We start from the raw sequence: 12,094 nt of genomic DNA, 5'->3' as shown, positions 1-12,094 counted from the left end.
TCGTCATGTCTGTCCGTCTGTCTGTCCGTGTATGTCACAGCCACTTTTTTCCGAAACTACAAGAACTATACTGTTGAAATTTGGTAAGTAGATGTATTCTGTGAACCGCATTAAGATTTTCACACAAAAATAGAAAAAAAAACAATAAATTTTGGGGGTTCCCCATACTTAGAACTCAAACTCAAAAAACATTTTTTTATCAAACCCATACGTGTGGGGTATCTATGGATAGGTCTTTAAAAATGATATTGGGGTTTCTAATATCATTTTTTTTCTAAACTGAATAGTTTGCGCGAGAGACACTTCCAAAGTGGTAAAATGTGTCCCCCCCCCCGTAACTTCTAAAATAAGAGCATTCTCTTTTAGTTTAGCATTTTTTAGTTTTGCATGCAAACTCCCACCGAAAATTGGTTTGAACGAGATCTAGTAAGTACTGTAAGTAGTTTTTTTTAATACGTCATAAATCCCCTAAATACGGAACCCTTCATGTAGATCGGTCAAATCTTACAAAAAAATCTCCTAAAAAAACATTGCGTGATGTAGTTCTATATTTTTGTGTATGTTGTTTGGAGTCCTTGGAGGAATGTGACACTATGTTTTGCAAGCAAAAAAAAGCTGTGCTCCCTTCGTAATTTGCAATAAACTGCAAAAATTTTGGACTTTTTTCAGTTTTTGCACTTTTATTATAAAACTATGGGTTTTGGTCAAAGCTTGCTATGTAATGTTGAAAGAACATTAAATTTGGAACAATTTAAGCCCATTTACAGCGCCGTATGTCAAATAGTTCATGAGATATGGAACTTTAATTAAAGGGTATTTTTTCCTTAGAATGAAATTTTTAGTTTTTCCTATATTTCAGGAAAAATATCGGCACAACCGCTCATGCTATGAGATATATTGCGTGAATAAAGTTGTAGCAAATTTAATTACCTTTCATTTAAGTGCAAGAAAGGGTCAGTAAGTTCTACAGTTCTCTAGTTATCGTAAAAAAATGAAATTGCTATAATGAGGAAGGCAACTAATGTATTGTTTAAGGCATTGTCAAAATCCCCACCTTATCTATAGTCAAACGCAAACGTGATAAAGTAACAAAGTAGGTATTAGTATGAATAAACTAGTGAAATGAATAAGAGTATGACACAGCCATTGTAACAAATTGTCATGAATTCACAACAGAACAAGAAAACAAAAGAATGCTCACCTTAGTATACCTAGCGTGGACCGCAAAGCCCACGTCACACGACGCGACCGCCAGCGCGGCTACCAGCCGCACAGCACCGTACCGCATCGCATGGAAGTTGAGCAGCGCGTTGGCGAGGTGTGCCGCTAAGAGCGCGTACACACCGCCCGACGCGCCCGCCAGACACACGTCCGGGTCTAACACGGAGGCGGCCAAGGAGCCGCCGAGGACGCCTGCTAGGTACACGGCGCCGCAGCGGAGCGCTCCGTGGACCATTTCGAGCGGTAAACCGACCTGCAAAGAAAAATACCTGTTTAGTAAGAGTTGAAGGGCCCTATTGGCAAGGTGCGCAGTCGGTGGAGGGGGAAGTGGCGCTGATCGTCACAAACACAGGTAATCTTATGGAATGTCTGACATTAGTACTAGCGGCAGCCGCTTGAACTAATTTTACTCCATAAGATTTAACGTAGAAAGTCTGCCAAAATGAGGGCAGCACCAGTCGTGCACCTAGCGAATAGGGTATGCCATTAACAACTGTACAGACTATGTTGAAACAAAATTCTGACCTATGGCACCGATCATACTATTCGGAAAATCCTGCTAACCTAATGATGGCATATCGGTAAAGCACTAAATTGATAGAACCCGGCTTCTACGCCAATTGTAAAAATTTAATTAGTAGGTAATTAGGTTCATTTAATGACCTCTTAAAAAGTTCCTAATGATGCAATTGATTACCGACCGGATGTTGATCCCAATCCTGACGCAGGTATCAGGTAAACCTGTCTGTAACTGAGTCAATCACTCATCCTCAAAGAAGAGCGGTTAGTCACTACGCCAAGTGTTTTTAAGAAAATGAGTCAAAGATTTTTCCAAATAACATGAGAGTCGTTCGCACGGATTTATACGTGCCGGGCGAAGTAATTATCACGTTGTATGACCTCGTTCTATTTGGCACTAAACTGCTTATAAAAAATATTGTAAAGGTGCGGTAGTATATGCAAATGTAATTAATAGCGTGTTTAGTTATTCGTTTATTACTTAAGTATCAAGGACGCTTTTAAGCTTTTATTAATTTCGTATATTGAAAGCGTTAAATATATAGGCAGGTATTCAAATTATTAGGTAAATTTGATGACAGGTGGATACAAATGTTGACTCGCATGTTTTGCCGTGTTTTACGATTCTTACAATGAAATATCTGAATTACCTATTTATTTGCTTCTACTTGACGTAACTAGCAATGCACATTGCAAGTTTAATTAATGTGCAGGTGCAAGACAAGAACACGCCTAAGAATGAGACCAAATTGCATCGTGGATGAGGCACTTAAAATAGGGAAGGTTCTATCTGGTATGTAGGTTATGTGGTATAGACCCACAATGAGTACCTAACGTACTCTTTGCTTTGACTTTTCTATAACCAAACAAATTCCCGAATACTCCGACTAATTTCGAGTTACGCTACGGCTTACGTAGGCGGACAACGCGCGAACGCGGCGCGGCGGCGGCGCGGCGCGGCGCGGTGGCGGCGCGGCGCGGCGGCGAGGATGAAACAAACCGTTGATACGTATAGGTATGTCCTACTCGTACATGAGCGATTTAGACGCGAAGCGGCGCGGCGGCCGCGCGGCGTTCGCGCGTTGTTCGCCTACGTAAGACGTAGCGTTAGCAAAAGCTAGATCAGGCGCCTTCCAACACCTCTGCGCTTGTTGCACCGCGCGGCGCATACCACCCGCTTCCTTATTTCGAGACTGATCTGGTAGTACTCACCGCCAGTTGTACAAGCAGGTTGAAGGCCAGGTGCAGCCAGCCGGCGTGCACCACGCTGTAGGTGAGGAACCGCCACAGCTCGTGGCGGCGGTCGGGCCGGTACACCAGCGGCGAGTCCACGGGCACGGGGCCCGCCGCCGCCGCCACGCCGCCCGCGCCCCACGCGTACCATGCGAAAACGCCCAGCTACAAACAAGTATTATGTATCAAATCGTTGCCTGTTTATGCCGTTTGTGATTGGGATAACATTTTTGCAATCTCATCATCAAGTGTTCACTCGTCCTAGTATTTTAATTAAATTCCAATTGCATCTATTGATTACGAAATAAATGTTAAGGAGCGGCACGATAGGAACTTTGGAGTTGAATTCGACGTATTGGTTTAGTTTAGAATGTCTTAACGACGCTGCTTGATTACGTAGATTTGTACTTTTACCTAGAAATCGTATTCGGGTGTAGGTATAGCCTGACCAGTAATATATGATAATTGTCAAGAGGGCGCGGTTATTCTCATGTATAGGGTGACAATTCAGTGTAGTATGAAAAAATCAGTTCCAGTGAAATTCCGCAACATGGCGCACCCTCAATAGATCCTGGTTCACCTATAGATACGTACACCCGAATACGATTTCTAGGATTTATGTAGATACATAAAGTCATACACATTGGTTACCGAATACCATTATTATGACGAGAAAATTCAGACATTCTCTAACATTGGGTCGGATGTCGAATTCCGGCGTCTTGGAGACAGTTCCGAACTATACTTAAGATAAGAATTTTCCGTATTTTCATCAAAATAAAGATCTTAGCGTATGTTGCTGAATGTCCTTTTGACCGAGCTCTACCAAAAATAGCGACATTGCGACGTGAAAACGTAAAGAAAAAGATATATTCACAACCATTACGGTATCTCGAAATAGCGCACAATAAGCCTTTTAGTGTAAAAGCATTTTCATGTGGCAACTTTAGGGTCTAAAGACAAAGCCCGTATGTCAACGTCTTGTTCAAATAGTGTTGCTCATGTCGCCTTTTCGGCGCCAGACGTAATTTAGGTTATATTGTAACACTAACACTAAGGTACGCTTGATTCAAATGAATTTGAACGAATAGGTACTACTAACTGAAATTGTACAAGTATTTAATAAACTTGGTGTTGTTGTTAGCAATGATAGGTTACTAGGTACTATACATAAGTAAATGAATACTTTCAACCTGCATCATGGATTTACCAAACATTAGTCACTAAATTACTCAGATTTACAGAAAGTAAAGTAAATGATCAGCACCTACAGTTATTTAAGGCTCGAATCGTGGTAAGGTATAAACTTTCAATAGTTTCAATATGAACTCAATTGTTTAACGTAGGCACGCGTAGCAGAAAGACCGTTAGCAGAAAGCATGCGATTTATCTATAGCGGAGCATCCACAGACACATATCTGAGTTGTTTCGCAAGTACCTACAACAATTTCAATTATTATGAAAATATAATGGCAAAATTTGAGACAGTTACGTCGTACTGGGTATTTTAAAATTCCCTATCATCAGACCGATATTTTTTTTAAATCAATTTAACACCTTTTTATTGAGAATCAATCACTTGCGCACAATGGCAATTCATTTGTTTTAAATAAATAGGTATTTATTTAAAACAAACACAACGACAACAAACACAAACACAGCTAGGTAGCTGTCTTCATTTATCATCGGAAAGATATATTTGTCGACAAGTAAAATATCATTAAAAAAAAGCGGCCAAGTGCGAGTCGGACTCGCCCATGAAGGGTTCCGTATTTAGGCGATTTATGACGTATTAAAAAAAAACTACTTACTAGATCTCGTTCAAACCAATTTTCGGTGGAAGTTTACATGGTAATGTACATCATATATTTTTTTTAGTTTTATCATTCTGTTATTTTAGAAGTTACAGGGGGGGGGGGGGGACACACATTTTACCACTTTGGAAGTGTCTCTCGCGCAAGCTATTCAGTTTAGAAAAAAATGATATTAGAAACCTCAATATCATTTTTGAAGACCTATCCATAGATACCCCACACGTATGGGTTTGATGAAAAAAAAAAATTGAGTTTGAGTTCTAAGTATGGGGAACCCCAAAAATTTATTGTTTTTTTTTTATTTTTGTGTGAAAATCTTAATGCGGTTCACAGAATACATCTACTTACCAAGTTTCAACAGTATAGTTCTTATAGTTTCGGAGAAAAGTGACTGTGACATACGGACGGACAGACGGACAGACAGACAGACAGACATGACGAATCTATAAGGGTTCCGTTTTTTGCCATTTGGCTACGGAACCCTAAAAACCAAAAGAGACAGTACAGTGATCGCCACACTAGGCTCAGCCTGTAACGTGGGAATCTTAGAGAAATTGTATATAACACATTTTGGTAGTGGGGTTGAGCGAGCTGGAGTTGAGAGTTGAAAATGAAGATCTACTGCAGAGTGTTAGTATGGTTAGCACAGCCGTCTAGCATGTCCTTGTCCAAGGTTCGTCTGAGTACCTAGTCTATTCAAATATGAGTCTGTGCATGAATCAATGTGTGACGGCGCGGGCGCAGCGATTGTTGTGATTCACGTAAACCGCTGGCGCGGACGTGAAATCCGCAATTACACTTTTTAATTAACCAGCAACTGGAGCGCGGATTGTGCTGTTAGTAGAAAGTGACCTGCACGATTTTACATTATCTATGCATGTATTAATTGCGATGAGTATTGGTTTGTCTAACGCTCGTCTTTTACTCAAATGATTTACGCACGCACTAGTAGTAGTAGCCATCGGTTGCATTCTACATCTTTTATCAAGAAACGGCGTAAGGTATAGTTATTGCGAAAGCGACTACCATCTGAACCCTACAACCCAAATTTTATATATCTTATTGGTAGTGTCAAATCTTTGTCAAATGAGTATGAATATGCAACTGGACATGTTGAAAGTCTCGAGACATTTACATATTTAAATGGAATTCGGAACCTAGCGTCTTACTGTAGGTATATATGAAAGTTCGGCATAGCTACATCGAACATCTAAAATTCTAAATGAAAAAGTCATCCATCTGCGTTCCTGTCGCTTGATTGTATAGTAAGCGCTTTAGAGTACAGGGGAAACACGTTCTTCAGAAAATTCGTCCTGTCGGTCTTTGCCGCTCTGTTAGGAATTATAGATTAAAGAGGGTATTCTTCCTTACCTCGAGGAGTGTGACGCAGATGATGAACAGCGGCGGAGGGCAGCATGTATACCGCTCCTGGTAGTATTTCCGCTCCCTCTCCTCAGGAAGCACTTCCATTGCGACTAAGTGCACCATCCTGAGGAAAATAATCTTCATTAGTACTATTATTCATACATTTTTATGGGATCAGCAAAGAATCGACAAGAGTGGCATATAATCAAGTGGCCTATACTCTGCAGTGGGTAAATACAGGCTAAGATGACAGAGATAGGAAAAACAACATCTATTGGCTCAATTGGCTGGTTAGGTATTTTGGCTGCAGAACTGATTAATCGTTTGGTTAAACCACAGATTCGCATAATAATATAACCTATAACAGGGGCGCTCTCTAACTATATCAGAGTGAAAACAGCTGCATTAATAACTACTTGGCTTAAAGATGTAGATGGGGGGACTAAACTAGGCTAAAGATGTCGCTAAATAATCGAAACAATTAGATTCTTTTTATACTTCAGCTTAGCTCTGATGAATGGGTTTCCGTAAGCTTATATTTTACCCTTCTCAGCGTGAAGCTACATAAAACATCTGTAGTGGAAAAACAGCTTAGGTTTTCAAACATTAGTTTCATTGAATATACTTACTTATATAAAATTCGTGTGCAAGAGCTTACTTTCACGAGTTTCACGTATTGTTCCGATTGGCCTCCACCAAGCAATCTATTAACGATTTATGATTCGGAACCGTTTCCAACATGTCAATGTGACACGAACGACAGCTTGGAAATATTTTTAGCGACGATAATCAATACACGTACACCATAATGATTGGAACGGCGGTTTACACGTAACAATTTTCAAACACTAAAATTTTACAAATCATGTTTTTTGCAGTTACATTTTACTTCGAATTTAGAGGTCGGACATTATTAGTTATTACTGAAGTTTATAAAGCGGAAGGCTTGTCAAATGCACGGCATATCCGATGTCGGCTTATCTATGGATTTAAAAGTAGTTGTTTGTTAACCTCTTTTTCAATATTTAAAGTATAGAGATCATATACCTAGACTTATAGAGATTTCGTTTAGAAATTTGAAACGATGTGACTATTAGACTACGAAACGACTTTATTTGCCTTGCAAGTCGCGACCCGATAAAATCCAAATCCATTAATTACCAGTGCAGTAAGATAACGAAATGGTAGCGTAGCGTGATGGTGGATAGTGCTAGCTAGAAAAATGAAGTTGGTACTTGCTTTGCGTGGTCTACCTGACTCGTCGACAAGGCGGCCCCGCAAGCGACCGAAAGCGGTGGAAAAATATGTTACAAACATTCTGAGCGTTGTCTGTAACCCACCGGCCCCACCGCCATCGTCGGTCGCGGATACATAATTATGATATTGATACCTAAGCGAAGTTTTAGTAATATAAAGCGTACCAACCTGGCAAAGAAAGTCGGGTCTTCAAGCAGCAGTCGGAAGTCGTTCTCGGAGCTGACCTCGCGGTCGCGCTGGTGCACAGCGCATCTATAGCTGCGCGTGCGCTTGCCGCTCATCTGAAACAGGACAGTCTGGTAAGTTCAACGCTCAATATTCAATTTCAGATAAGAATCGATTTCTGGTCTAATCAGTAAAATAAGATGCGAATGTTACGTAAGCATTTGCTAAAGCAAGAGTCCAATATCCGGGCGTTTTCTAAAATAAATATTGAAAACCCGATTCTCACAGATCCTGGTGTTTTTGGGTTCTTTCAACTCAGAATCACTAGCATATTCAATCCTGGTGATAAAAAAAATTGTCCCAAAATTTTGTATGAAAATTGTACATTCCACTACGTCACGTTACATATACAAGTGAAAAATTTTCTCATACTAAAAACGTGACGTAATGGAATGGACATTTTGGGACATCTTTTTTTAATGGTAGGATGGAGAGTGCTGTCGATTCTGAGTAGAATGAGCCCAAGAATGTCCAGATTTGAAAGAATCGGGTTTTCGATATTTATTTTAGAAAAAGCCCATCCATCATTATTATATTTATAGTATGTATTTTATAAATATGTGGTAGTTTATATATATTTTATTTATTTATGTATTTTATAAGTATAGTTTGCTTTTTTTTATTCACTCAATATATTTTCTCTCTCTGCACCAATTGAAGGTATCTCTGTTTGGCCCTATGGTTGACTGGTAGAGAATGCCATTTGGCATTAAGTCCGCCATTTGTACATTGTTGTATATATTTTGTGCAATAAAGTTTAAATAAATAAATAAAATAAGACGCTGCAGAAATTCTTATAATGGGATTTGGGGTCTTGAATATTAATACTTGCTTTCGTTAACTACCTATATTTTTAAAAACTTTTTCTACTCCCGTACTTTTATTTGTCATTTAAAAGGTCGTACACACACCTTTAAACCCCTATGTTATAGTTGTCAAGACATGTCTTTAGTTTATTCCCCAAAAAAGTATTTGTGCATACACGCAGGGTCTTTTTCGTACTTTTACGATACTTCGTGTAATCACCACTTAAATAATATTGTATGAAATACATTGTTGACAACCAAATTTTAATTGTCATCTCTGACAGATGAGTAACTTAGTAGAAACAATAAAATTGCTTCAGAAGTCAGAAACGCGCATGTGACACCCGTAATATAGCAAGATCCATAGACTACGAACACCGCTTAGCGTTGCTTGTTAGTCTCCATAGGCTACTGTGGCCAACATCGAGAAAAAAACTGTCCAAAATTGTAATTTAACTAAGAGCGAGTACCAGGGCCTCATGAGTTACAAGGTGTCGCTGACCAACCGACCCGACCGTGGGGCGCGGGCGCGGTGGCCGGGTCACGTATCTTAGCTGTATACTTTTGGTTTGTTTACCTACATATATGATTCCACTTGTTTAAAGTATTATTTTTGTTGAATGAAAAATATTTGTTAACTTTACAAATTTTTTTCAAAGTAAGTGCTTGGTCGTAGAAAAAGTATTGTATGCAACGTTGTTTAACTGAGTCAAAAAATACTCGTGGCGTCTTTATTAACAATTTTCGGCTTCGCCTCAAATTGTTACTCACGCCACTCGCCTTTTTTGACCCCTCTTAAACAACGGTTGCATAAAATACTATTTTGTATTACTTCATATAAGTAATGAGATTTAACGTCTTGATACTTGCTTTCAGTAACTATATTTTTACAATAGCCAAGCAACAGTTTAGTTACTTTAAATTAGACACATTCGAAACAGGTGGCATACCCGAATACAATTTTCCCATACAATAGAATAAAAAATTACTCGTTATAGTGCACCCTTCCCAGGTCACGTTCACGATGTGTTTTCCTGTGTTCCGTCACACACGGTTAATCCTCAACATAGTGTTTCGTTAGTGCACGTATGTGTAACATTAAGTTAATTACTATAAATATACCAGGGCTATAACAACATATTGATTAAGCACACATAATCGGTCACATAAGTTTATTAAATGCTCGAATTAGTGACAAGGTCTTGCAATAACTGAATATTTGAAATTATAACACTTTATAATTTAGTATTTCATGATGAATTATGAGTTAGAGTGATTTTGCAAACAAGTTACATATTATTTAGCATACGTAATAAATATACAAGAACGCTTTTTAATGTAATTTGTCAGCGGCAATCATACAAGAAACTCATAAAAGTTTTCTAACTCGTAATCGTCAATAAAACTGGCTCTTCGTACATTAGTCAAGTATTTATGTGCATAAACATCCATCGTCGAGTGGCATAGAGGTTTAGTGTGAGAACTGCCAGTTTAGCGTCGCGAGGGTGGATTTACGAGTCTTGGTCGTCGCTGGCTCGCGTCCAGCGCCTATCGACCCCGCCGCAGAACAAATATCTAAGTCAGTACTTTGCGCGCTATTTTTAGGGTTCCGTACCTCAAAAGGAAAAACGGAACCCTTATAGGATCACTCGTGCGTCTGTCTGTCTGTCACAGCCTGTTTTCTCCGAAACTACTGGACCAATTAAGTTGAAATTTGGCACACATATGTAAGTTTGTGACCCAAAGACGGACATGTAACGTAAACAAATGAATTTTAAATATGGAGGCCACTTTTGGGGAGTAAAAGAGAAAATTAAAAAATAAAGTTTTTCAAACTATATCGTGTTACATATCAAACGAAAGAGCTCATTTTGAGAATCTCAAATATATTTTATTTATAATTTTAAGATAAATAGTTTAGCAGTTATTCAAGAAAATAGGCAAAAAATGACCATTCCCCCCCCCCCTTTATTTCTGAAACTACTGGGTCAAAAATTTTGAAAAAAATACACTAAATAGTTCTTTACCTATAGATGACAGGAAAACCTATTAGAAATGTGCAGTCAAGCGTGAGTCGGACTTAAGTACTTAGTTTTTGATCCGACCCCTACGGGTTATTTAAAGACATTTTACTCACTTTCTTTAATGATAAAGAAACATATTGTTAAAAATACATGTAACATAAAAAATGAATTTTAAATATGGAGGCCACTTTTGGGGGATAAAAGAGCAAATTAAAAAATAAAGTTTTTCAAACTATATCGTGTTACCTACATATCAAATAAAAGAGCTCATTTTGAGAATCTCAAATATATTCTTTTTTTATAATTTTGTACCATTTGGAGTTGAAACTCTAGGTCCATGGGGGTCCCAGCGCGTATAAGTTGTTCGCAGAAACCGCGAAGCTTCTGGTTGACGTAACTGGTGACCGAAGAGCTGGCGGCTACCTCGCCCAACGTATCAGCATTGCGATACAGCGAGGAAATGTCGCCAGCATCCTTGGTACAATGCCTCAAAGCCCTCAAGGGCCTATTTTAGGTATAAGCTAGTTTTTAATTTCTTTTAGTAATACCACTGTACCTATATATATCTTGTTTGTAAATAAATGATTTTACATTTTAAGATAAATAGTTTAGCAGTTATTCAAGAAAATAAGCAAAAAATGACCATTCCCCCTTTTTATCTCTGAAACTACTTGTCTAAAATTTTGAAAAAAATACTAGTTCTTTACCTATAGAGGACAGGAAAACCTATTAGAAATGTGCAGTCAAGCGTGAGTCGGACTTTACTTAGTTTTTGATCCGACCCGTACAGGTTGTTTAAAGACATTTTACTCACTTTTCATTAAAAAAAAACATATTGTTAAAAATAGATGTAACGAAAAAAAATGAATTTTAAATATGGAGGCCACTTTTGGGGGGTAAAAGAGCAAATTAAAAAATAAAGAATTTCAAACTATCGTGTTACATATCAAATGAAAGAGCTGATTTTGAATCTCAAATTTATCTCTGAAACTACTGAGTCTAAAATTTTGAAAAAAGTACACTAAATAGTTCTTTACCTAAAGACGACAGGAAAACCTATTAGAAATGTGCAGTTTTTGATGGGTGTTTTAAAGACATTTTACTCACTTTTCATTAAAAAAAAAACATATTGTTAAAAAATTTGTAATGTACGGAACCCTTGGAACGCGAGTCCGACTCGCACTTGGCCGGTTTTTTATGTAGCGGCTATATTAAAAAATAGAGCCAATGAAAGACCACGTCGTCGAAAGTCTAGATTCGTAATGCTTTTAAATATCAAGTCCTGGCGTATGAGTTTTTTAAGGATATTATTCTGATGATTTATTTATATAATTGGAAATATGCTTATGTAACGCGTCGAACTTTAAATTATTAAGGTTTCATATCATAAAGTGGTAAAGCACTTTATGATTGCTTTAACTTAAAATACTGCTTATTATACTTTACCTCTGGAGCTGGCCGCCGCCCTTGGGATGGGACTCAGCCCGAGGCGACATATCGCACCCTCGATAAAATAATGTCATTTGCGACTATACTGCCCAAAGGCATTTGGGACTTTATTTCTTCAAGGTTGAATATGGATTGTGGACGGTAAAACAAGATATTAGGCTCGAGTTACCTATACGCACCT

General features: G+C 38.3%; 1 protein-coding gene across 2 annotated transcripts in view; it reads right to left on the bottom strand.

Moving 5' to 3' along the window:
* The window catches only part of LOC134651142 (rhomboid-related protein 3), a 192,485-nt gene that overhangs the window by 1,047 nt on the left and 179,344 nt on the right, over window positions 1-12,094 (bottom strand). For both annotated transcript variants that reach the window (XM_063506173.1, XM_063506172.1), the window contains 4 exons: window positions 7,578-7,690; window positions 6,159-6,276; window positions 2,953-3,138; window positions 1,202-1,474 (listed from right to left, as the gene is read on the bottom strand). In XM_063506173.1, the coding sequence (XP_063362243.1) occupies window positions 1,202-1,474; window positions 2,953-3,138; window positions 6,159-6,276; window positions 7,578-7,690 (690 nt within the window). The remainder of the gene's footprint in view (window positions 1-1,201; window positions 1,475-2,952; window positions 3,139-6,158; window positions 6,277-7,577; window positions 7,691-12,094) is intronic.

This window comes from Cydia amplana, chromosome 9 (genome assembly GCF_948474715.1).
Source record: "Cydia amplana chromosome 9, ilCydAmpl1.1, whole genome shotgun sequence".
In the NCBI taxonomy this organism is placed as follows: Eukaryota; Metazoa; Arthropoda; class Insecta; order Lepidoptera; family Tortricidae; genus Cydia; species Cydia amplana.
This window is presented reverse-complemented; position numbering and strand designations above follow the sequence as displayed.